Raw genomic sequence first — 27,068 nt, 5'->3', positions numbered from 1 at the left:
AAAGTTAGAAGAATGAATATGGATTTAGGAACTGATTGTAGGAATAAACCATCATTGCACTGAAAATAGTTCTGTCACAACTGAAGTGTGCTTACTAGAGTAAAGGACAGGAAGAATATTCTTATTCCTGATGAAATTCCTTTCCCTCATTCACTGCTCCTCTGCTACAACTTGGAGAGCAAAGTTTATGCCTTTGGAATGCAGCAGATTGCCCCAAGTGTTATGGGCTTGGATGTTTTTCCTAATTTTTCCCTCTGGGGACAGAATGCATCTGGAGAACCTCTCGCTTCCTTGACAAAATGCACTCTTTAATTGCTGGTTCCAGCATAACATATGCAGTTTATAAGATCAGTGCATTCTTTTTCTCTCTTTAAACAAAAATAAGGTCAATAAAAAGTCTAAGGAAAATGCCAAATTCTCAGGAAGTAAAAGCTTCTCCCTCCGTGTGTGTGCGTGTGTGCGTGTGTGCGAAGTTTAATAGCTTTGAATAAAGTGACATTTTTATTGTTTCAAGGCATACATGTATTGCAATAGGCTTTATTATTTTGGAAGATGGAAGTGTGAAGAAAGAAGCTCTAAAAAACAAAACAAAACAAAAAAGGTAAAAGCGACATTACACTGAGTAGAAGATATTTGCATTTAAAAATAAGCTGTTAAAATGCATTTTCTGGCTGTTCACATGTCAGCCCGGACAAAGGAAGCGAAGATGCCATCTTCCTGGGATAGCAGGTTCTCAGGAGTATCATATTCCAGAATGTTCCCTCGCTTCATGACGATGACCAGGTCTGCAGTGAGGATGGTGTGAACCCGGTGCTGCCACAAAGGAAAGCAAACAGGTTTTCATTTGGATAATTCTCACTAATGGGCCTCATACAAGGCAAACCGCATTTGGGAAAGGCTGTCCTTGTTTACAGCAATATTTGGAATAGATCCTTCTACTTTAACCTGAAGAGATCTTCAGTTACTTTACAGTCTCTGCCACCAAGCCTGAAAATACTTAAGTATGAACTTCACTTTTTGCCATTATGGATAGCACAGCTGTTGGAATAAATCCTATGGCCCCACTGAAATACATCTTCCCCTGTGGGAAATAGGGATGAGAAGCATCCTGTGTCAGGTGGTTTAGCATCCTGCTCTGCTCCTTGTTCTCTGCACCCCAGCAGACTGCTCTCCATCTGTCTCAGTGCACCCTTGGACTATTGCCTTCTGTAAATCCCTCTGAGATTCAATTTGAGTGTGCTCCAGACAACAGTTTCATGCCATAGGTTACAGGTTTGAAACCAGTTTGAGCTTAATTTCAAGGCCATATGAATAGAGCCAGTCAGGTAAAGATGGGATGAACTCTTAAAAGTGTGATATTTCACTAAAAAGGCTGAAAGTCAGAGATCACTTAATGGGTTGGATTCCCTTGACATGGTAGTTTCAGTGTCAGCTGCATGTCTAAGATTTACATATGATCCTCATAAATAGTCATGAAATTAAAAAAAGCCAGGAACCACACAACAAACACCTTTTTGCACTCTCCTATCAGAAGCTATGCAGGAGAAAGAAAGCAGAATGAAAGGAAACTAAAGAGGTAAAAATAACTACCAAAGAGCCAGAAGCCTTGTGAACAGTGTGGATTGAGAGAGTCTACTTGTGAGTCTTCACCAAAGTGGTGAACAGGCCGTCCTCTTTGAGAAGTAAGTTTGAGGCAGTGTCACATTCAACTAGAAAGCCCTCAGAAAGGACTAGGACAATACTGGCATCCAAGATGTGAGACACACGATGCTGGAAAAAAGAACAGAAAAACAGGTGAGTGAAGGAAGGGTCAGCTGTGAATGAGGAAAGGAAGGAATGAAGCCAGCTCCGTGAGGAAAGCTAAATATTAATGTATGCTGTTACACTTGAGACACTGACTTTGGAAAGGCAAAGCCAAAGAAAAGTGAGATTCCAGCTAGAAAGACAATAAGCACGGAACTGAAGGACAATAATCTCACCATCAGAATCTTCAGCATTTACACAGCCAAGAACCTTGGAGTACATTGTAAATGAGCTGGGTTAAGTGGCTTGCCTGACACAAACTACTCGGTGACAGGCTTGAAACCAGGGTCCAGGAGACCTGACTGTAATCTCTAACCTCAGGACTGGATTCCAGACAAGGCAAATGAAACAGCTGTTGAAACATGTATTTATCTGTTTGTTGACTAATGCTGCTGTCACAGGTGGAAATATTCTTAATGGTATCCACCACATGTCTATGCAGACGTATGTATGAACATGCATGGATATATGGAACTTTTAGGCACTAGAAGTGGCAGGAAAATGGGAAAGAATATCATAATCCCCTAGCTGAAAATATATTATTTTAGGGGGTAATTCCCATTGATTCTGATGACTTAAGTTTTAGCTTTCATATATTCCAGATTCTGTACTGCTTTAGTGTGTAACTCTGAACTTCATATAAAGTGTTAGCAAGTTCTCTTCACAGTTGAATTAGACAAAATAATCCTTTTCCAGCCTGAGAAGCAAGGACACCATTGTAGCTTCAGGTCTAAAAAGTACAAACAACAGCGAATTGAGAAGAGCGATGTGGGAGGATGGGATTACCTGAAGCTGTAATTGGACAATTAACCCCAATATGTAAATGGACCAAAACTTATAAAAGTGTGAAAACTCGGGACCTGGAGTCCATCTTGGGAGGAGCCATGGCCAGGCTCTTGTACGGCTCAAGGTGTATCCTTTGAAGGCCTTTTTAATAAATATCTCTCTTATTCTTTACCACTGTCTAGTCTCTGGTATCCTCTTCAGGCATTAATTCCAGTTTTTAAGACCCTTATTGTAAACCCAGCTTTTTACTCCAAAAGAGACAAAAGATAACCCAGCTTGAGAAACCACACCAAGAATATTATGAAATCTCAACTCATACATTTGTGCCATGTTTGTAGGTACTACAAACATAGCCTTCAGAGGCAAAATTCAAACATAGATTTTCATGCAACTTTAGGTAATGGTTCAAACTATGCATTTGGTTTCAATTTTTTAGTGAGAATTACTTAAAAATTTGTTGGAGACAGTGCAGATGCTGAAGTTACCTGTAAAGTGTTTGCTGAGATCCAAATATTTTAGTTTGATAGCAAAACAGCATTTACTGCAAAATTTCAGCTTGAAATAGTAGGTGTCTGACTTGTTCTGGTATCATGGGAATATTCTGGCCTCGTGGCTTAGTTCTATTTTGTGATGCTTTTAGTTTTATGTAGTGGTGTTTGACTGGTGGGGGACAAGGTTAGCTGCCTGAGGAATGAGGAGAAAAGAGCTTTTTCTGGCTTAATACTTACTGCTATTGTTACAACAGTGCGGTCAGCAAAGGCAGTCATCACAACCTTCTGCAAGATGTTTTCCTGTCAGAGGAAAAGGAGGCTCACTCAAGTTACTTCATCCTGTTACATTCTAATTCACATGTTTTCAAGCATATTCCACACTATATCTTTCCTAGCAGGGAAGTGCCACACCTGTGAAAGTAGGGGCTCTCTAAAGTGTTTAATTTCTTCCTGAGAGAAACAAAAACACGGCCAGCTTTTTCTGCTACAGAGATCTCACACTTCGTGGCTGACACTTAGGGAAGATGCCTTTCTCCTGGTAGATCCTTTTAATTAGCTAATTGCTATACTCACTGTGGCCATGTCAATAGATGCTGTGGCTTCATCCATGATGAGGATGCTGCTCTTGCGGACGAAGGCTCGGGCCAGACAGAAGAGCTGCCTTTGCCCCACACTGAAGTTTTCCCCTCCTTCTGTGACCATGGCATCTGTAACAAAACCAGTTCCTGTGAACATTGCACCCCTGAAATGCTGCCCCTGAGAGCTCTGCTTGTGCACTATTCCAGGGCCAAGCAAAATCCCTATAAAGGCCAATAACCATAACCTTGACTGACCAGTGGGATGGAGGGATACCAAGAAAAATGAGCACAGCCTCTTGGGAAAGGAGAAGTATATCACTAAACAAACAGTTGGCACAAATCGTTAGAAAATCTGGTAGGCTGCAGGGTAATATCTTAATAATATGAAATGTACTTGATATGGAAATAAATATGTGAATTTCCTTCATTAAACAGATCTGAAATGGTAAGAAAAATGCTCTGTCAGTGTTTACAGCTCTGCTTAGAGAGCCAGGTTCTGCTAAAGGAGGTAAAATTGTTCTTTTTTCTCCTTACTAATTATCATACAGTGATCATAGAATCATAGAATATCCTGAGTTGGAAGGAGCCCACAGGATCACAGGATCCTGGACCTGCACAGGACAGCCTCAAGAATCACACCATGCTGCTGAAGTATTGCAGGATTTTTCCACACTGCATGGGAAACCAGACTTTTCTTCAGCTTTTTAATACAGATATTCTCATATGAAGAGATGATTTTCATTATGTGCCTGTCACTCCGACATGATGCTCCAGAGTGTCAGATGGGATGGATCTGTTTATCTGTGTGCATGCATGATTTCATTATTGGCCCATGATCCCAGAGATTGGTTCAGACATACCAAGGCCTCCTGGCAATGACTTGACCATGTTCTTCAACTGAGCAATCTCCAGAGCTTCCCAGAGTCTGTCATCAGTGCACTTGCATTCGGGATCCAAATTAAAGCTGCAAAGAAAACCATAACAGGAATCTTGTTACTGCAATTACTTTCAGGTTTCTTCAAATTTACACCTTGGCATTGTGTGTTGCTCAGCAGGCTGTGCAGATGGATTGGACTGATCTAGGAAGGTTCCTCGCCTGTCCCGCAGCTCCCATGACAGGCAGGCTGTGCAATGCTGGCTGCCACCCCCTGATGGCATACACCTACCGGATGGAGCCACTGAACAGGATTGGGTCCTGGAGAATGATGGAGAGCCGGGACCGGAGCGTGTGAAGAGGCAATTTGCTGATGTCTATCCCATCAATCACTATCCTTCCTGTGTCAAACAACACAAAGAACACATGAGGGAATTGCACAAAGCATGTGATCCACAGGTAGCAGGTGGAAAGGTGGAACAGCCCCTCTGGGCTGGTCTCTAGATGATGGGACGCTGTCTCTGCAAGCTCTCAGCACTGTCATACACACAGGGAAGGTGAATGTATCTATCACACAAGCCAGGGATGTCCCAGTTTGTTAGTGACACTGCCACCTTGTTCTTTTCCTTTTTCTTCCCTCCGCCCTCCCTAAAAGGAAATTACATGTCTTCCTTTCTGTGTGACTAATGATAGCACCAGAAGGATAATTTATTATGGGTCAATTACAGCCAAACAGACCAAGAACAAGAGCAGCTTATGTTGCTGTGCCTTTCTTTGTTCCCCTTGAATTCAACAGTTGCTGAAGATATTTCCTTTGAGAAGGAGCACAATTTCTTTTGCACAATACATTTATGTATACTGGGGGTTGGAGGTGACAGGAAAGGGATGGGCCAAGGCAAACTGAATGAGGATATGGTAAAGGCTATTTCCATCAGGCACTTCTGCAGTTTTTATGTGGATTGCTTCACTAGGCAGCTGCACTCCTTGCACCTAACATTCATTTCATCAGTTCTCTCTCCCAAGAGTGAGAACTTAATCGTGAACTGGCAGGCACATGGATATTCAGAGCTTTGTACATGTGTCACTTCTGTCATTCCCATTGTCATGATACTGCATTTTGTAGGTTGTTCCCTGTGACCCTGTTCCAGTGGAAGATTTCATTGCCCTCCTAGCTGGACTACTTCTAATATTGTAATTTTATGCTTTTACTATATGGCTAGAATAATCAAGTTTTTATCTGTAAGGTGCAAAGTCCAATTATTTTCACTCTTCAAGAAAATCCAAATCAGGTTATAGGACTTCTGCTTGGGACATTGGTAGTTGCATAAACTTAAGCAATTCCTTTTCTTCACAAACAAGGACGTTAGGGTGGGTTAGAAGAAGATGAGGTAGAATAAGGAGGGAAAAATTAATATGGCACGCCTGAGGAATAGGGAAATGCATATTTGGTAGAAGCCAGAGTGCTCAAGGAAAAGAGGAGATGAGAGGATCTAAGGGAAAAGTAAATTTGAGAGGAGTTGGGAAATTGGGAAAGGATTGAGGGCTGGTCAAGTGAGACACAAGAGGAATGAGAAGTTGTTTGAACATCGGGCAAGAGACGGGAAACACTGAAGAACAAAGCAGAAGTAGGAAAATGAAATAGGACAAATAAAAATTTAAGGAGATAATGAAGACCTAAGGAACAGCAGAAATGAATTTTTGGCTCTAATAAAGTTACTCAAAATCTTATTATGTAACTTTCATTAGAGTCAGGGCCCCACCCAGAAGTAGACCAGCATGGAGGCCAAATATGGGTCCAGCTGGGACAGGGATGTGCACAAAGGATAAACAGAGCTTGATTAGAAAAGGCTTAGATGTTCCCACTGGGAAAACTCAGGGATACAGGAGAAGAAGACAAAGAAAATATACAGAAAGAAGAATTAAGTAGAAGGAAACTTCAAGCTGGACGTAAGCATGGTTATTATTTCTTTGCAATATTTATATATCCAGAAATCATGGTCATGAATCAGAAGCCTGTGACCATAGACAGGTATAGGCACAGAACCACAACAAAAGCAAGTATTAGCTGCATCAGATTCACTTATCCTCCCACATCCTACTGGGCTTTCCCTGGCAAACATTCCGTGCACAAAGGCTAAATTAGAAACATGGAAATCTTTGAAACAAAAAGATGTATTTCTAGTAGTTTTCTATATTCCCTCAACAGCACACATGTATCTGTATTATAAAGGCTGAAAAGCAGTCCATGCCAATTAGCTGAGACAGGTAAATGCTGCAGAAGTGAAAACATGGCATTATCTTTCCAATCCTTGAGTCAGATTCTGCTGCAGATGTGCAAAAGCACAATAAAATAAAATTAAAAAATCAAGGGAATGGACTTGTTGAGTTCTAGTTTCTATTCTGCTAATATTTTGACAGCTATAATAAGTTAATGCAGTTATTCTTTAGGCAAACACTTAGACACTTCAGAGAGTTACATATTTTTTTTGTCCTGTCACAAAAATTGCATCTTGTTTTGTCAGACCATATGCAATTTTCTTTTTTTTAATTAGAAATATAATCTGTGCATAACATTTCCTGGGAGAACCAAGTACTATTCACAATAGGGCACTTTGAGGGATTAGGTATAATACTTCTAATCAAATATCTTCTGAGACAGAGAACCAGGTTATAAACTATCAAAAATGCTCCTTGGTTCTTCTGAAGAAATAAGGGGGGAGCAGTTGAGGAGTGACAACATATTCCAGGGAAAACTGACCATCAAAAATGTCCACCATTCTGAAGAACGCCAAGGACAGGGAGGACTTGCCACTACCAGTGCGACCACAGATCCCAACCTGCAAAAAATGGAGGACATCACTTACTCACAGAATACTTACTCACTTACTCCTTATTTACACCTGTGGTTCTTTTGGGAAAGCTGCACTGGATTGTGCTACTGGTGAGTAAAAAGGTCCTTCACAATGGCAGGTGGCACACCAGGGAAAACACAAAACAGCACAGAGAGCACATTCCCTTTTTCTGCCCCTCATCACAAGGACTTGTCCCATGAGCATTTCAGCATTTTGACATGGATGCCAATGACACTGTATGCTGAAATGTGAGATACTCTTGTGTTTTTACCCAGTTCAGTCTGATGTCCTTCTAATATGTCTGCAATTTAGACTTACTTTTATACAAGGAAAATGGACTTGGAAAGACATGGGATAGTCAGAAGAAAAATTGCTCCCAGCCAAGAACAAGCTTTTATCAGTGTAAGTTCTTGATCTGTGCCCAGGGACCTCAGAGAGGACTGTAAGTATATGTATCTGCCAATGCAAGTTGTTAATCTTTTTCTTCTGGCACTTTAGAAAGGAAGGCTCAGTAATGAAGGATCTGCACCACATTTAGGATGATGGGCAATTGCTGGACGTGGTACCTTTTGTCCTGGCTTGATATAGGCTTTCACATGCTTCAGAACAGGCTTCAGGTTGTTTTCATAGCGAACACACAAATTTTCAATTTTGATTTCCCCCTCCTGGGGCCAGTCTTTGGGGACTTGAGAGGGATCTGAAATAGTTACAAAAAAACAAACTGAAATGAGTGCTGCCAAAGGGTCACCCTTTACAACAGTCACCCTTCCCCCCCTCTCCTGCCTGGGCACCTTCCTTTAAGTCACTGGAGATACAGCTCTCCAGTTCCCTGTCAAGGGGAGGCTGAGGTGGGAACTGCCTGGCAGGCACTTGGCTTCCAGATCTCCACACGTAGGGAGAGAGGGCAGATACTAAAGTGTCTCTTGGTACTGCAAGAGGGAGAAGCCAAAGGATGAGAGAATGCGGTGTCAGGGCAGTGTTAGTGTGGCTTTGGGTCAGTGACCAGCACAGGAAGGGCAGCTTGAGGAAGGAAGTTGTTACTGCCACACAGTGTGAGCTGTTGACATTATCACAGCTCTTGTTTTCATCCTGATTTGTGAATACACAGCAGGTTTTGTCTCTGGACTAAGGAGCTTGGCTTTCCACGGAAGCCTCTTGACCTATGAGCCATTTCTTGCACTTCAACCACTTGTGAAATAGCAATCAAGGCCAATTTGAAGTTTATGGAGCACAAATTCCAATGTACATCTCAGAGAAGAGTTGCTGAGGTCTGCTTGCCAATGTGGCCCTATCTTTAGTCCCCGTCTGCTAGAAAAATCAGAGATTTTGAAACATGTGACATTTCTAATTTTTATCCTTATTTTTGTTTTCTAAATGACTTACATGGATGTTTTGCTCATCTCATCTATAACTGTGGTCATTTTGATTGTAGTACAGAGTCCTGCTGTGTCTCCCTGGCATTTGATGGGATTTTTTTTCATGTTGACTAGCATGAACAACATATTTTCATGGCTTCTTTTAGCTATCCTTGTCACTCACACCAGGGGCAGTTCCTACAACTCAGTGAGAACAGATTTTGACCAGAGAGGTGTGAACATTTTGCACTACCAAGTCTACCATTCTTTCACATGACCATATAAAGCCCCAAAAAGATTAAGAGCAATACCCAGGTAGCCTTCGTAGTTCTCTGACTCCATGTTCAGGAAGCTGTGTACTTTTTTTACTGCACCCATCTGCACTTCCAGATCAGCCAGATTCCTCACTACCCAGTTCAAGTAGTTGGTTATCTGCATCACAAAATGAAAAGGACAGGGTTCAGCCTTCTTTGTGTTCATGTACCCATCTGGAAATACAGGTTGGATACATTTACGAAAATCCTTGGCCTGACTCAACAAAGTGGGTCTCTTTAACATAACAGCAGTTCAAGACTCAATGCAACAGCATCAAATCCATAAGAAGCCAGTCATACTCCAACACAATTAGCCCTAAGCCCAATTTGGTACTTGGTATTCTCATCCTTGTTTTTTGAAGGAGAAGTGTGGAAAAGTTTTACCTAAACTCTGACTGATTGAGGGAATCTCTTGTTTTCAACATCTAATAATAAGCACTGAAAGGTGTCTTCTTTAAGCACACAAACACAGAAAATAATCAAAATTGAAAATGCTGTTTGGAAATATTTTATATTTTGTATATTCTAATCTTTCAAAAACTGCAGCTAAAGATTAAGAAAGTTCACAATTTGCAAATATATTGAAAAGACTTTATGATAATTTCATTTCTACATATTTAGAAAATCCATTTCTCTCTGTGGAAAGTATGAGAAGTTTTTAGCATAGAAATATATGAGGGAAAAAAGTGCTATCAGTTCAGCAATATTTCCTTCTTGGTTTTTATTCTCATTTGTAATAAAAAGGATTTGATCAATAGTTAAATCAATAGTAAAGGTATTATTTTTAGTAGATAATAGTTGATTATTAGTTCTCTAACAATACTCAGTAGCTTAGAAAAACTCTTTTCTAGGCAGGACTTACTGTTTAAGGCTGAAAATTGTAAATCTGTTTCCTAAGTCTGTATTTGGATGCTTCTGTAAAAAAGAAGAACTAATCTTATTAGGAAGAGCTGACTGCCAAGAACCTTTAAAACTTGAGATATTTTATGTACCTGAATGAAGTTTTAGAAACTTAAAAATAAACACACCCTATGCACAAACGTATTCAGAGAAAGGCTTTGCCATTTTTTCTGGTGAGTGCCAAATATGGATTTTATAAAGAATAAATCACCTAGTCTCACTTCTTTACCACTAACCTAATACTGATGCAGTAAGCAAACAGTAAATGATTTTCAATAAGATTTAGTAAAAACTGTGATTAATTTAGAGGACTTGGCTGCTTGCTTTGTTCTTAAAATAGAGTTCTTGATGGGGTATTCTCACCTTTATGTTCAGATACTTGCTTATTTGGTGTCCAGCTTTTAAGTTAGGAAGTTACAGAAATGGGAAAGTTTGCAGACAAGCAAAATGCTGCAGAACTACTGCTTGCAGTGGCAGGCTGCTATCCTAGATCTGGCAGATTTGATAACACAGCCTGATACCCAAAAACTCTGCCCATTACCTCAGGCTTCATCACAGTTATGCAAAGGAGTTAGCAGTGTTTATAAAAGAGGAGAGAATAAATTCAGAATGTTCACTGTAAACACAACCTCAGTACAAACAGTGTCCTCTCATCTAGGTCCAAAAATCAGCCCTCTCTCAGCTGCAAAGAGTAATTATTAAAAAAAAAACAAACTATGCCAGGCTAGACATAGCTTACCAGGATGTGCCTATAGACATAGCTTACCACATAGCTTACCACAATCCAGCTTACCAGGATGTGCCTATTTCACACCAATGAACTGTTTGCAAACACAGGCTAAAAACAAAGAAGTCAAGGATGATGCAGACATCCTAGTACTTTCAGATCCCTGCTAATGAAGCAGCATTACCAGGAACGTTTTCAGAGTGAAGCTGAAGTGCTGGGACTGATTCTTAGTTGTTGGCAGACACTGTTGCAACAGCAGCACCGAGAGGATCTAAGGTCACCCTAAGGCAGCTGCTGAAAACTTCGTGTTGTAGCCATGGGCTCACCAGCATTTACATGCAAAGCCAGATCTCAGGGTTACACCCACACCTTTATCCCTTCCTCAAACCAGTGCTTCAAAGCAGACAGATTTTTGCCATGCCAGTCATGGTTTCAAAAGTTCTTCCAGCCACTATCACCATGCCTTTGTCCCCACTCTCATGGTTCATTCAGTAATATTTTGTCCCAACTCTTGGGCTTAATTCATGAATACTTCTACTGTCTGTGGTGATTGTCATTCACTCTGTGCTCATGATGAATACTTAGCCTCTCTTGCAGCCAGGTACACTAAAATACTGTTCCTTCTCCTCACTACTAATGACAGGGGCAGAATGAACCAGCTACTGGACTACCACAACCTTGTCATCCCTAAATTCATCTCCTCTGCATTCCTACTGCTACCTAGCATGATGAACCATGCCCACAAATGTCCCAATCCCCAAATCCATTCATAATTGCATGGACAATCTTGGGCATCTCAGTAATTTCCCTCCAAGGGCAAAACCGGTAATTCTGTTTCTTCAGCAATTTTTTTGTTTCATCTTTGGTTAAAGATTACCCAGATGATGGCAATCTGTATTTCCTGGCAGGTTTTACCATGTAGAGGTGGAAACAGCACTGTGTTGTACAAAACAGTGCACAGCAGGTCCTCTTACGCATTTTTAATTTTCCTGCTCCACTTGGGAGCACGCAGGGCCTGGGAATGGTTATGTTTTTTTAATTGGCTCATAAAACCTGAAGCAAGTCCAAGTTGCCCTGAACTCTCTCAACTTTGGCTCAAGTCCATTATTTGCAGGTTTCTTTTTTTTCAAGATTAAGAAAGCCAGGAGATGACAGTGTACACATAAAAATATTATAAAATTAACGTGTTGGTCTGGAAGTTCTTATACTTGGCCTTGGCACGTACCGTCAGGGCATACAGGAGACCCAGCCCCACGAACCCTGAGTGTGGCCCTTCGGTGATGGAAGTGACAGCAGCAGTCAGGACAATACAAGCACCCAGATAATCCTGGAAGGAGAGACAGGGCGACAAAAAGGAAAAAATGCAACAACCAGATCATTTCTTTACCTGTAGAGCAGTTCTGCTTTACCAAGAATTATTTATATAATGACACCTAGCCCTTAATCTTGGTTTGTTTTTTTTCCCCTGGAAGAGGTCGTGGTTGTGATGCCCAAACTGAAATACTCAAAGCAACTTGCTGAACACTAATGAAATAGGCCAGTAATTGCTGCAAATTCATTTGGGCTAGGGCATTCCATGGTGTCAACCTCAAAAGGAGCAGGGATCAAAAAATCTAATGAGCATATTAAAAAAAAAAATCATGAGAAGGATATAACAATGACCCCACTGTGTAATTCCCACCATTAAAACAAATAAAATCCACTCTCTCCACTCTCCTTCAGGTCTTCTCAACTATGGGTCTGCCTCCTCAAAAAAGGAAGCATCACTGACTTCACAAAGTCCAGGAAGGCTTTTGGTAGAATTTGTAGAGGTTATGCCCATGTTTTATTGGCAGAAGCTTTGCAGGACCTGGAACCCATTTTCTTGATGTTTACCTCAGCTTTGAAGTATATGCCACATGTCATCTCGTGGAGTCAAAGTGCTGTTTAATGAGATATAGTTAGTATTCCCACTCTGCCATTGCTGCCTGCATTCATTTACTTTGGATCATATTTCCCAGTCATTTTTCTCCTTCTGTCTGATAATACCATGTCAGGAATCTCTCCTTCTGAGATTTGAAATGAGGACTGCCTTGTTCATCTGTCTAAAAAATGATCAGCAGAATACAGACTCAAATTTTAGGGGAGAATGGATTCAAACTGACAGAGGGGAGAGTTAGATTGGCTATGAGGAAGAAATTCTTCCCTGTGAGGATGGTGAGGCCCTGACACAGGTTGACCAGAGAAGCTGCGGCTGCGTCATCTCTAAAAGGCCAGGCTGGATGGGGATCTGAGAAACCTGGGCTAGTGGAAGGTGTCCCTGCCCATGGCAGGGGTTGGAACTGAATGGGCTTTAATGTTCCTCCCAACCCAAATCATTCTGTCATTCTGGGATTCTGTGACTCACACCTATGCAGCATAATGGTCTTGAGTCTCCATCATCTGCTATGACAGGACTTAACAGCTGCTATTAAATCCCACAAACTTTTTGGTGATCTTAGTCCACTGTGCCATTAGGCAGAGCTGGATCAACTATTCCTTGGCAAGACCACATTATTTCTAATGCTCTGATGAGGCAAGTGTATTCTTGGACCAAATTCATTCTGCATGTAAGCAAGTCTAAGACTGTGAGACATTAACAGGCTTATTCCAGGATTGGCTGTTGCTGTGTTTATCTGTCTTAGATCTGGAAGCAATTTCAGCTGATCTTGGATGCTGTAAGAAGCTGACAGCTTCAAGCACAAAGGAAAGCTTTGCCATCATAAAAAATGGAGAATAACTTCATTGCTCCAACAGGAAAAGAAGGTGAGTATACAGCCTTTGATGTGAGGATTAACCATGCCTGTTGCTATTTATGTCCAGCAGAATCAGGCCACTGCTCTTTCTGTTTCAGATGAATAAAGGGAATCACAGTTACTTTGCTTGCCTCTTCTTGCTTCACAGATCAGGAAAGTCCCTCACAGAGAGCCCCCACAAAACCCAGGAACCTATGTAACCATCAGTGGCTGCATTGTGCCCTGGTGTAATTTTCTTTCTGGAGTCTAGTTCTTCTATCTTTCATGATATCAAACAATAAAACTACAAACAGTATGGCCCTGCAAGGGTTTAGCTTACAGCTGTGGGATTAACCCTGCTTCTGGAGAGATACTTCAAGACCTGGGAGATCAGTGTGCCTAAAACAGCCCTGGCAGAAGGATGGCACAGTTCATAAAGCCACTGAAAAGCCACATTCTGCCTTGAAAGCAGTTTCTGCAGTAGCAGGTCTGTGGATGCTGCACAGTAGTAGAGAAAGTCTTGTTTCAAGTTATGTAAATGTTTGTTCTTGCACTCCCTTCAGATGCTAGACAGCACAGCAGCAGAAGATGAGGCAGACTTGTATTTTCTTACTTCTGGCCAAGAAAGCTGAAAAAACCCTCTGGGTTTAACATAACAATCCTGATCTATTTTAAGGAACTGTGTATAGAATCTCCTCGTGAGATTAATACTCATTATTATCTTCTCTGCATCAGGCAAAGTCTCTGTTTGCTTCCAAGGTTTCAAAACCATGCCTGGGACAAAACTGAACATACCGTCCTGACCTCCAGCCATCTGTTGGCAGCTGACAGAAATAAGTAGGCAATGTTGTTCGTGTCCGTCAGTTCCAGCATACGTTGTTTAAATCTGGCTTCGTGCCTGCCGAGACCAAAGTTGTTATGTTACAATACATTACGCACTCACACACAAAAGGGTGAAGCATTAACTCTGCTCTGCCTTCCCTCCCCCCAGTGCAAAACTTTTTGCTCTTTCCTAAGAACGCACATCTGCTGCCACAGCTCCCCATAGCCAGAGCGACACATGGAGTCGGGAATTTGTTTGACAAGCAATTCTGTTGGACTAGGGTTTGGACCAGAGAGTGTCCCCTCAAAGAGATTGCAATGCCAGGGTGCTGGGATGGCTTTTGTTTCCCTGAGCTGATCCACTTTTTATAGCTGTGGATTGTAGTCCGCTCCTCCCACAGGTGAGTGCTGCTGTGGCCTCTCAGCTCCTCCTCACAGGACACTAGCAAGGGCAGAGGGCTCACCTGTCAGCTTAAATCTGATTTCAGAAGTTACCTGGCCAGCTGCAGGGCTCTTCAATAGGGGTGACATCCCTAAAGTTTCAACTAATATGGATGTAGAGCAATCTGTAAATCAAACGTTTCAGCCACTCAGCCTAGCTGTTTTCACAGCCAGTCACATGTTGCCTAAACAACTGGGGATATCCAATCAGGGAGAGCTTTAGATCACCTCTAAATTAAAAAAATGAGTGGTGTTACCTCCACTGCCATTGTTCCCCTCTCCTCCACACAATGCCCATCACATTTAAAAAACAGTGCAAGGATGGCATAGTGCTGAAAAGCCGAGGTACATTTGGGAGGGCAGGCGGAAATCTCCATTGGTGCTAGTGTATTAAATTCATGGTGCCTTGCACAGTCATCTGGAAACCATTTTGTTGGAAACCATATTCTATTGTCTGGTGAATACCCTCACTTGATTAAACCAGCTATACTTCAGTCAGCAGCTCAGTGTCTGTTTTATCTTCCATTCCAAATTCTCAGGGCCCTGCTGTAAAGCACCTCTAATGCCTGTTCTTCCAGAAACTTCCTTTTTTCCCTGCTATTTCCTGCAGATATTTTATTTCCCTCTGCACATCTTGTAAACATGACAAGCAACCTCCCCACAACAACTGGCAACAGTAACGATGTGGGGAGGAACAAGGCTGCACCAACTACTCTGCTCATCTGCTTTCCTGGCAGCAAAACTCCTGCTCTCCTAATGGAAAATCTGACATGCTCAATCTGTATTTTCATCCACATTCAGCTCATTTTCTGGGCACTTTCAGACTTTATCCTGTCAGACGACGAGCAGCAAAGGTCACTGAGATTGCTCTCTGATCCAACTGTACTGCTTTCTGGTAAGTTATGTGAGGAGCTGCTCAGTTTTATCCTGGAACATACTGAACCCAAACTGCAGAGAATGACTAACAGGACCAGCAGTAAATAGAAACTTGCAGACAATAAATGCAGGAGACTTCAGGTTTGGTGGTCTGTGGAGTACAGGCAGGGAAATGAAATGGCTTCTATTAGCACCAGAAATCCTGAAAAACTCAATTGTTGTGGTACCCTTGGTTGCCTTTTGCTCTCTGCCATCCAATACCACATTACTTTTTTGTGATGCAAAAAAGAACCGAACCACTTAGAAAGTGCTAAGCTCCTTCATGGTCCTCAGGAGATAACTGCAGGTTCCTAACTTTCCTCAGGTGATAAAAGGCCACTCTGAACCTCTTGAGAAGTACTCAGCATACATCAGCATCAGGCCCCAGTGATGACTTCCTGTTTCAATACATCATTCTGTTGATAAAGCTAGTTAAAGCATTTCCTGTTGACCACTGGGTCACACCTCTACAACACAACAGTATTTTTGCTTGTACTTCCACAGGCCTACAACACTGTGCTAATAGCTCAGGTCCTAAAGCTTAGCTTGATGTGAAGAAACAGCCTTAAGCTGATCAAATAGGCGTAGAAATGTTATTGCAGTGGAATCTGCTCTGGTTTGGAATTCTACACAGTGCAGAATGGGTGAAAGGTGCACTTACTGGGAAAAAAACCCAAACTGGCACTTTGACAGTCATCACCATAATGGAGTGAACATAGGAGAGTTTGGCCTATATTTCAGGTAGTAGAGAGAAAATGTATGCATGAAAAGCTTGCAAAACTTTTTGGATCCTACAGAATTGATTTTTCAGTTTTGATTAACAAAGGGAGGTTTTACAATATTAAAATCAAGTTCTGTTCTGCTGCAGTTTTCTTGGAAACTCTCTCAAGTTGCACGCTGCCTTTCAGTTGGAGAGTGCCATAATGATGTCTCCTTGCTTGGGTAGTGGGTTAAACACAGAACTGATTCAGGGACACTTGCATATTTCAGGGGGTTTGAAAGGGAAATGCCTCTGCCTGCTTGACAAAATAGAGCTCCCTGCTGTCCGAGTTAAAGGCATAGTTAAAATAGACTCATTAAAAGTTTAAATAGCATATCCTAAAAATGTAATCATCTTTAATTCAGTGGAACACCAATACATGTGTTACTGAAAATATGCAAAATGTTTAAGAGGCATAGCAACAGGAAAAAAATCCATTTTTTTTTCTAAATAGCTTAATAAAGTTCTTCAAATTCAACAGTTTGCCCTCAGACATGCTTCAAGGAAGCTGAACAGGCCAGCTTGACCCTCAAGCCTCCCTCTAATAATTTATTTTCCAAATTTTACCCGAATGCTCTGATGGTGGTAAGGCCTTCAGCTGTCTCCGAGAAGTGACACAGCAGAGGGAGCTGGGTGCTGTCATCAAGTTCCTGGAGGTCCCTGGGAGTACAAAAAACATGCCCATTACAATGCAAACATTTCTGTCTGTAGAAATTTTGCTGCATAGATGACAAGAACAGACACTTTATGTATTGCACATATTCTTTTCAGGATCACACAAAATTTCTATAGTACAGAAAGACACTGGCATGGGAATATAGCATTCCTTTTTTAGCCACAGAAGCCTTTGAATCATCTCCCTGCTGCCCTCTCCATCTACGTTTGGTCACTTAAGCTTCTATTTGCCCCCCAGGAATAATGACATTATCATGTCTCTGCTGGATAAAAACCTGCTATCCATTTTAGACAGATCCTCATTATGTTTTATTCTCACACATTCTGCTATATTAATAAAATAAAATTAAATTCAAAACCATTGATTTTAAACTTTATAGCATGTTATTTGCGACTCTTAGGTCAGGTATATAATAGGGTCTGTGTATCAGGAAGTTTATATATTTTATGACAACAGCTGGCCTAACAAAAAAAAGCTGTATTTCCACATAAACCTGGCCTCATTTTTCATATCTGGAAGTACCACAACATGCTGAAAGTAAAACATTTCAGATGATAGCAGATCTTCTCTTTGCGCTGTTAACATTGGTTGTAGCAAAGACAGCACTGACACAGAAATAATAAGAGTGATAAATTTCCCTAATTACTCAGCAATGGCACTTCCAAGACCTGCATGGAGCAACAATATTTAAGTCCAAAAAGTTCCAGTCTTTTAAAAGAGGAACATTTTCCAAACCACAGGAAAAAAAATACATCTTTCTGTAACACTCTGCCATTGGCATAGCAGCCAGTTGTACAAACAGAAGAAAGTCCAGCTCATTAGAGATTAAAACTTGTTATCAAAATCCTACGAATTTTGCACACTCTATTAGATAGGCTAGGAGAAACAACTGCTTAATGTTGCTGAAAGTTGCAGCATGTAGAACTGAATTTGCTGCTGATGGTTTGATGATAAATTTCTTTCAAATTTATGATGGAAAATACACAGAAGTTTTTGAAAGATGTAATGGAAAATACAACAAAGAGTCAAAGTGCTACAAGAAATACTGTAAATATTTGCATTTCTAAAAATTGTGAGGCTTATACGCCTGCAAAGGACTGCATGCAAGTGAGTTACAAACATTGGCTGAAGCTATTCCTTTATCCTAAATTTCCCAAAACTAATTTTTAGGGAAATAAATGGGATGTTTTCATTTCTCTTGTCCATCAAAAGAACACAAGTCACATCTCAAGTGATTTAAAAGAGTTTAATTTAACAGAATAATTTGAGAGTGAAAACCAGGTCTCCTGATTTGTCAGCCACCTTGAGATCTGGTGTACTGCCACACACAGCTTCATTTTGGAGGTTTGGTGGGCAAGAACAAGGTTTCTGAAAAATCTCAGAGAAGTTAAGCAACTTATTTCAGATTTAAACATTTCTGAATTTGTGAATTCTGATTATAGAGTTTTCTTCTAAATAAATCTTGGAAGATTCTGGCTGATAACAAAAGACTAAGGGATTGAATTTAAGAAAAAAACTTCAAATGGCTTCCTGTAGATGTTTTATGAAATTCTACAATAAAATTAGCACCAGAAGCATGACTGTCATTTTTGCTGAAAAAACTGCACTCTTTACACCCAGCCAAACCACCCTGAATATGGAACACTTTACAGTGGAAATTACTTCCTGTGGAGCTTTTTTCCCCAATATGAAGGAAAAGCCATGATTGATGTTAATCCAGGGAATTATTTTCTATTCTCTACTAATGCTCAAATGTCAAGGCGGAGTTTTAATCAGATGCAAGCTCAGCTGATTAACAGACTTCACAATCATCTCACTCTAGAGCCAAAAAAAAAATGCATTCAGTTGTTGTTACTTCCCCAAATACCCCATTTATAGCCAGGTCAGTTGGAAATATTCCCCAGTGCATGTCTCAAACTCATGCCTCAGGATCAAAAGCAGGATGCCATGGCCATTTCCCCCTTTTTTAGCTCCTACAATCTCACATTCCACCGCAGTTCTTATGCACAATATTTCATGGAGGAAACTTTCAAGACGGTTCTTTAATACGTACTTGGAAGCAACCCTGAAGTATTTCTGGATGAAATAAAATGCTATGCCCAGGGGCACGAGAGCCACAAGGAACCATGGAGTGGCATAGGAGATCATCCCAATGGCTGACAGGCACAGCAAGGTGGATCTGGTCAGAGACTCCAGTGTGGGAGGGATGTGCTAGAGGGAAATGAAAAATATCCATTAGGAAAATTCCCTGGTATCACCACTATACACCTTTTCCTATAAGAAAAATGAAATAATACCACTCATTGATATTATCCTAATATCAGGAGTCTTTCTGTTTCTGTGGGTCTCATAGCCAAATGTGCAGGAGTTAAAAAATGAGTCAGTAGTTTTTTGTTTTCTAAACGTCAGAGTTTCAAAGATCATGAGGAAATAGGAGCCATTTCTACATCATTTATATAGCAGGCAAGGAAGAGAAAATAGTTTTTGACATGTCAGATATTTAGAGAAGTAGTGCTCTGTCTCAGAGTCTCATAATTTTTTATTCCATATTCCCATCAACCTTACATTCAGGATTATTGTTCATCCAAAAATTTTAATGCACATAGTGAAAGCTCTTCCTCTCCCTGAATGCTCTAGATTCATAAGTTCTGCCAGCCATGGTGGAACATTTATTTGTCACACCTACTCCCATATATTCAAAGTTGTTATATTCTACTATGTTTCCTGTTTCGAGTCCAAAATCTGATGTTTTCTTAATCCAGATCTTCCAACAGAATCAATCACTCTGCATATGAAGAAATTAAGAGCCACCACCTCCCACTATAATTATTTTAAAGGTTACTTGCCCTCATTACTACAAACATGTACTTTTTGAGTGTCCCTATCGTCATTCTCAGAGCCTGGTTTTGCTATGCCTTTCTCTACTGAATATTTTACTACATCAACTTATTCAGGATCTACATGAAAATTTGCAGAGTCAGGACAATAGAACAGAACATATTGATACATCTACCTGATCAATGATATTTGTATCAGCAGAGAAGCGATTCAGAATTAGCCCCAGTGGAGTCATGTCGAAGAACCTGTTGGACAAATTAAAACCAAAAAGTAACCTGTAGAGGAATTCCAGGTTTGGATTTAAAGTCCAGTCAGACAGAACACAGAGTTGTGTACAGCCATTGTCTAAAACCAAGCAATAAAGAATAACATACCAGATCATCTTATCTGCATCCTGACTATCTAAATGCTTCTTTTGGCACTTTCCCCTGAAAAAAAAAATTGTCTCCTCTTCCAAAACCCTGCTGTCTTGTGTCCTGATCTTTCCTTCTTGCTCCATCAGGATTTAAGATCCCTTCCAAAGATCACAGCCTGTTCCTGGATGCTGCTCAGCCTCCTTCTAATGGGCACCAACCTCAGATGTTTCATGGAAGCACTGTGATAAATTTATTTGTTAATCAGGCATCCTTTGGCCATTCTGCTGCCTGTGAGACCCTGGGTATCATGCACAGAAGAAGCTTTGGTGCCCACATGGTTTGACACCATGGCCACTGCTCAGAGCTGGAGCTGGGTGCCCTGGAGCCTGAACTGCCCTCAGAGCTGTCCTTGAGCCCCCTGAAAGGGGGCCCTGAAAGGGCCTGAAAGGGTTTCCAGCTTTCTGAAATCTTTCAGCCAGATAAAAAACAGGGGCAAAATTTCATATGTTCTCTCATGGAATGTTTTCCCCCTATTGTTAGCTCACTAATTATTTTCCCTTTTTGAGGGCATGAAGGAAACAGATCAAATTCAAGAGCTTTTCCTGGGAGTACCCTTGCAGCTATGAAGAGGACAGATTTTGACCATATAGCTTTTCAGGGACATAATTTTTGCTGTACCTGATTGGTCCAAGAATGATCTTGTTGAGGAGATTGTGATGTAGGTTCTTGGCTGCTGTGAGGCCCATCCACTCCACAGTCAGGGATGTGATGAGGCAAAGGACAATCCCAGCTCCAGAAAGAATGCTGAAGACAGCTACATGATAAGTCTAATGGAATGACAAATACATCAATGCTAGAAATAAACATCCGTTTTTCTTTTCTTCTAGGAATTTCCCAAGGTACCTGGTGCCCATCAGCCACTGTATCATATCTCTTGTATTACATAATTGTATATCACCTTTGGGAAATACAAGATATATGATGGAACTGCAGTGATGGAACTGTAATTCATTAAGTCCACATAATTAGAAGTTCTGGCAGGTCTAAGATCCCTCACACTATTGTACCCCTCAAGACCTTGAAATGTAACTGTGAAGACTGATTATGTGGACAAAAAGAAAGGATTGCTAGCCAAGAAACTTAGGGAAACTGAGTAGAACCTCTCAAGAATTAAGGCATTTGAGAGATGTTGGAAAGTTCCACTTTAGTAAGTTCAAGCATTATGAAATTCACAGAGGAAACACTGAACTGATCTGCCAGGGTTATAGCACATTTAAGCCTTCTGAAAACCTAGTAAGTGGATTCCATGAGATATTGTACTTGAGTCAAATTTACAGATATAAGCACATTGTACTTAAGCAGAACAATTGAAGACTTCAATTTTTATTTTTTTTCCTGGCAGGACACTACTTGATAGTCAGTACTTAGGAAAGTGGGTCATTGACTTAGAACACCAGTTGTAAAATCCAGAAAAGTTTAGTATAAGGCTCCTTACTTGGAAAGGTCAATTATTTTTCTACCCTCAAATATTCTTCTGTTTCAGTGCTGAGTGGTCAAAAATATTGATAAAATTTGAATTGCCTTATATTAACATAAAGAATCCATCCATCCTGTATAATAATCTACCTGCCATTTCAATCCAACCGGCTTCTAGATGAACAGCAAAAAATTACTTGAGAACATGTTTTCTTTCATTTTTTTCCCTGTCAGGCTCCAATATCTGGCTCACCTTCTCTGTGCTCTTATCCTCATCAGCATTCCTGTCTTTGTTTGTATTGTCCATGGATGTCCACGTAGCAAGCCAGTAATCTATGGCCACAATAACTGAGTGTTTCAACAGCTTGGAGAAAATCATCAGAAAGAGCAAGAAAAATCCTCCAGAGGTTAGATATCTCCAACAGGTTTTCCATGGCATCTTTGTCCTGAGCCTCAAGACAGTTGACATGTTATCATCTTCATCTTCTTCCTCTTCCTCTTCTGTGACTCAGACATTTGATCAAGTTAGCATGGATTCAATAATAACTATACCTTGTTTTACCAGATTTGTTTGGCTTTTTTTCCTTCTGCTTTGAATTTAAATTTTAAAGTCAAAATTTAATTTGTCATTTAAGAACAGCAAACACTTCAGACATATTTTCATAAGACTTCCCCTGTGCTCTTTAAGCTACTCTATAGTTTGCCAGTCTTTGACTTGTCACACTTTTGATATGAAAAAGTTTCTATAAACCAAGTCTTCACTACTTATTATTTAGAGTCTTTCCCAACCTGTTCATCAGCTTTTATTATACAGTCAGCAGAGCAATTTGGAAGATTTTAGAAAACCCTCCAAACCTTTCCATCCAGACTCTTCATCATCTGTTTGTATGAAAAAGTTCAATTTTCCCTTCAGTCAAGAGTACTAAATTGATAATTGATCACATGCTATTGAAACACAAATGGTAGAAGACTCCTGCTATGGAAAATACATATTTCAGAGGTGTATAAACATGAAATTTAATTTTTTTTATCCCAGATAATAAGAATATATATCTCACAGCCCTGCAGAATGGAAATTTCCCCAAGAAGGGAAATGTTCACATGTTCTTGACAACTACCTCATTTCGTTTTCTTTACAATTTTTTATGTTTTTGTACTTCTATCTCATCCCTCAATAACTCCAGGCACTGTGAGTTAGTAAAGATATTAACTTGTTTTGATACACCCTTATCTCTGCATGATGTTTAGGGAAATATATGGATAATGTTTTGAATGTGTCTTATTGTAAACCCTGCAAAATATTGGGCTTTCCACTATTTGTAAGCCCTGCAAAATTTTGGGCTTTCCACTATTATTACCAAGTGTCATCAACAGCGTCACACTTTGCTGCTAAGAACTGCCAGCTATTAAAGTGGAAAGGCAATGAAAAATAGTATTAAATAAAATGAAATTGTAAAACAAACCTTCATCTTCATCTTCCAGTTGTGACTTGGATTCTCTGGGGTACATGGCCCTTCTAAGGGTTTTTCTCTCAAGAGTTGTCTGGTCAGCTTCCATATCCTGAAATAATTAGGTTATCATTATTATTATTATTAACTAGTAATATATTTTATTCATTTGAGAGATAGTTTATTAATTTTAGAGCTTAGCTGTGAACCAATTATAGTAGTACTTGCAGTAATCTCAAAGAGACTTTATATGGATCATTTAACTTACAGAATGGAAAAACAGTATTTTTCAATTTAAATTTCAGAGAATTCAGCTTTGCCCACTTCTTTCCCTCTCTCTGCCATTCTTTTATTCCCTCTCTTCTGGAATGGTAAAAACTTCAAAAATAGTCTTTAGAGAATCCTAAATGTTCATGGCAATAACAGAATAAAAGGATAAGAGACACCACAGGAAGTTTCTGGGTCCAATCCTTGCCCAACCAAAGGATCAGTTGTGCACCACATTTCCAAGGGTTTCTTGGCTAAGATGTGCTTACAAACCATCCATGATGGACATAACACACACTTCCTGGACAATCTATTCCAGCCCCTAAAACTCCTTATAGATCTTGTGGTTTTGCCATAAAGTCAAGTTGAAAACGTGCTTTAGACATGGTTTGGGTTTTTTTCAAATTGAATGACAAATATTTCTTTGTAGAAAAGTCATCCTTGCCTAAATGCTCTGTTTACCTTTTCCAACTCTTGATCTTGGCGATTCATCAGAGTTTTCCAGTGTTCATATAGCTCAACGTCCTTGTTTTGGATATCCTTTAGGGTCCCTTCTCTAAGCACCATTCCATCCTTCATTGCTATGATCTAGGGCAGAAAGTACCCAGCAATCAACAACACAGATACCATAATCACTGACCTGGATCCTACAAGATATGTCTCATTAGTGACAATACCATTATGCAAATTTCTGTCTTCATTCAATATTTTATTCAATATTTTATTAATATCTTTGTAAGTTTGCTGGCACAGCTCATAAACTGAAACTTGTATAAGTCATGCATTCCTGCACATGTAAAAAGCATTGAAAAGAAGGGATAGACAGTTGCAATTAAAACAAAATTCTCCAGGCTTTTTAATGAACAAAAAAACCTCTACTTAAATAATGAAAAAATAAAACAGTTATTCCACTATAAAATCTGCGTTAGTTAAAGTGGCAGTTAGCCATATGGCATATGGAATTAAGGAGGGACTCTATTGCAGAGAAAAGCAATAATCCCATTAAATGTTATGGTTAACTTCACGAATTGCCAAGACTGCTTGGAGTAGCAAGCCTCTGAATAAAACTTCAACTCTGCTGGGAATTTTTCAATTTCTCAATAACATCCTGATGCCTGCTTCTGGCAATTATCCCTAGCAAAATTTTCCCTGGTACCTCTTCTCTTACCCAGTCAGCATGTGGCAGATATTGTAATTTATGTGTCACCAGAACAAGAGTCCTCTTATCTTCTTGCAGAAACTTCAAAATTCCCTCCTGCATTAAGTGATCACTTAAGTGAATGTCCAGTGCAGAGAATGGGTCATCCTGCAACCACATCAAATTGAAAAAATGTTAGAACAGGATACAAAAGTGAGGTTTTTTCCTAAAATAATATTTTTAAAATAGGAAGCACCTGTCTTTACTGATGTTTCATCTCTCTCTAGTGACTAGGACCCAGTCAGAGGGCTGTGCTCCAGTGAACTGGAATCCACTGCTTTTCAGTTCACAGGAATGGACTCAGTATCATTTCTTGTGTCTGGCTATGTGGTAGTGCTGGTGCCTCACTGACAGAGTGCAGGAACACCAGAACTGAAATTTCCCATCCAAATTTGAAAATGCCAGGATCCAAAGCCAAACTTGGGCCCAATTTTGGTGTGAAACTGGCACAGGAAAATTAAAGCAGAGTTAGCAACTCTTCTGATTTCCTCCAAACTAAACTACAGACATGCTTGGTCTGTACTGTGAGTGTAGCTGGAAATAAGGCACCATTCACATAAGGATATCAATATGTAAGAACTTTTTCTTCGAGAAGTCTCTCCTTAATTTTGAAGAGGCTCAAACAGCCCCTTTATGAACCTCCTGAAATTCTTAATATGCCTTGAAAGTAATATCAGAGAAGGGAAAGGCTGTCCAACTCCACAGCACTCTGCAGGAGAGTGCTGAGCCCTCAGACTGTTCATTACAGCTCCTTATCAGAAATCCTGCTGATTTCTGTGGGACTGTGCTGACAGTAGGCCACCAATGAGAGCAAGAAGGAGTTAAGACAATCTGTTCCACTCTTCCAGTGTAAATCTGTGCAGGACTTCCCAAGTTCATCAGTCTCCCAGGATGTTTTGATGCTGCCTCTTTGTAGTTTGGTTTTGGAGTTGAATACAAGTCCCCATAGGTCTTCTAAATATAAACTAAATATATGGAATCACAGTTTTATTACTAACTTTGCACGCTCCATGCGAAAAAGAAAAATCTTACCAAGAAGACAATGTTGGTATTCTGGTAGAGTGCTCGAGCTACACAGATTCTCTGTCGTTGGCCTCCACTTAAATTAATCCCCTAATGATTCAAATGGATCAGAAATAGGCATCTTTGAATACACATTATGACAGGCCTTTGGAAATGTGATTTTTTTTTTACAATTATAGGATTTATAGTAAATAAAAAACTCCATTAAAATGCTAATTATATTGATAAACAAGCACAGTCCTTGTATAAGGAAAGGTTTTATTCATGGGTAAGTGTAAATTATGAGGAGCTGCTCTGAGCACACTAGGCTTTTTCAATTGAAAGTATAACCAATACCAATATCAAATTCTGCAAGCAAAATATGGGAGACTTTGGTCAAGAAATCCCATTTGAGAAATAGCTGAAGAAGCAGAAGAGATTTCAACTTTTTTGGGTAGTAACCCTTCATGAATTACAATTATTTACCAGTCTGGCAGCCCAATACAGACTAGAACTGTCTGAGTGACATCAGGGAGTGTCTTCTTAATACAAAGGCCAAGCAGAGATTAAAGCATTCACATTATTTACCCTTTCTCCAATTTCTGTCTGGTCACCAAATGGCAGTAAGTCAATATCAGGCTGCAGAGAACAGGCATCTGTAACAGCCTTGTATCTGGAAAAACAACATGGTCATTGCAATTGTTTACCCAGCCACTCACTCTGCTAACACAAAAACCTCCAGGTAGACAACACCACAAAGTTTTTAGTGCTCTGTGATGGATGGATAATTGCAAAAATAAGTTGGGCAAAATGATTATTGAGAAATAATCCTAGAGCATTCTAAATGAAGCATTGTAAAAAAATTACATCTTTATTAGAAGCTTTTATTGGCAAGACTACTTTTAAATTATGTAAATTATTGAGTACATTCCTCCCTATCATGGAGTTGTTTTGTTAGACTCCAGAGTGTTTGAAGGCATTTTCCATTGAGTTTTTAGTCTTCCCCCTTTAAGTGCCTCTTCATTTTCTTTGGAGTGATGTTATAGGATAAAGGGTCATTACAGTGCTTCTGGTCTTACCAGAACCAGCAAACCACTTGTAAAATGCTGAAATTTTTTTTGTGAGATTTCTGGGTCTGTAGCAGTGATCTGCTGATGAGCAGCTAGGATCAGATGATGAAACTCAGCCTTGCCCCTTTGAAGCTAGTGAAACAATCTGATGGATACAGTGACTGTATCCATCAATACAGAATCTGGTCCCTGAAATTTTGGTGCTTTTCTGGATTTCAAGGCATGTGGTCATGGTTAGGCTTTATCAAGTCAGACGGGAGTCATACATCTTAGCACAGACTGAGAGGAACTGGGTGTATTTTCAGTACTGAAAACAGAGAGAGTGTTGCCTTTGAAAACATCAGCAATTTGTTTTCATTAAGTCCA

At 40.1% G+C, this 27,068-nt stretch overlaps 1 protein-coding gene across 28 annotated transcripts in view; it reads right to left on the bottom strand.

Moving 5' to 3' along the window:
- Window positions 1-287: 287 nt before the first annotated feature.
- Window positions 288-27,068, bottom strand: part of ABCC9 (ATP binding cassette subfamily C member 9) — a 69,502-nt gene continuing 42,721 nt past the window's right edge. For 22 of the 28 annotated variants that reach the window (XM_064420650.1, XM_064420642.1, XM_064420645.1 and 19 more), the window contains 20 exons: window positions 26,221-26,305; window positions 25,663-25,743; window positions 24,601-24,738; window positions 23,895-24,020; window positions 23,181-23,277; window positions 21,971-22,218; window positions 20,920-21,068; window positions 20,061-20,130; window positions 19,101-19,258; window positions 16,939-17,031; window positions 14,229-14,331; window positions 11,906-12,007; window positions 9,051-9,171; window positions 7,951-8,081; window positions 7,291-7,369; window positions 4,825-4,933; window positions 4,519-4,622; window positions 3,654-3,787; window positions 3,318-3,380; window positions 288-813 (listed from right to left, as the gene is read on the bottom strand). In XM_064420650.1, coding sequence (XP_064276720.1) covers window positions 676-813; window positions 3,318-3,380; window positions 3,654-3,787; window positions 4,519-4,622; window positions 4,825-4,933; window positions 7,291-7,369; window positions 7,951-8,081; window positions 9,051-9,171; window positions 11,906-12,007; window positions 14,229-14,331; window positions 16,939-17,031; window positions 19,101-19,258; window positions 20,061-20,130; window positions 20,920-21,068; window positions 21,971-22,218; window positions 23,181-23,277; window positions 23,895-24,020; window positions 24,601-24,738; window positions 25,663-25,743; window positions 26,221-26,305 — 2,329 coding nt within the window. In that variant the 3' untranslated portion in view covers window positions 288-675. Of the gene's footprint in view, window positions 814-1,590; window positions 1,771-3,317; window positions 3,381-3,653; window positions 3,788-4,518; window positions 4,623-4,824; window positions 4,934-7,290; window positions 7,370-7,948; window positions 8,082-8,767; window positions 8,944-9,050; window positions 9,172-9,915; window positions 9,969-11,905; window positions 12,008-14,228; window positions 14,332-16,938; window positions 17,032-19,100; window positions 19,259-20,060; window positions 20,131-20,919; window positions 21,069-21,970; window positions 22,219-23,180; window positions 23,278-23,894; window positions 24,021-24,600; window positions 24,739-25,662; window positions 25,744-26,220; window positions 26,306-27,068 lie in introns of those variants that run through there. The other 6 variants (XM_064420635.1, XM_064420637.1, XM_064420639.1 and 3 more) reach the window with 4 other exon arrangements.

The sequence above is a fragment of the Passer domesticus genome, chromosome 5 (assembly GCF_036417665.1).
Source record: "Passer domesticus isolate bPasDom1 chromosome 5, bPasDom1.hap1, whole genome shotgun sequence".
NCBI classification, from domain to species: domain Eukaryota; kingdom Metazoa; phylum Chordata; class Aves; order Passeriformes; family Passeridae; genus Passer; species Passer domesticus.
This window is presented reverse-complemented; position numbering and strand designations above follow the sequence as displayed.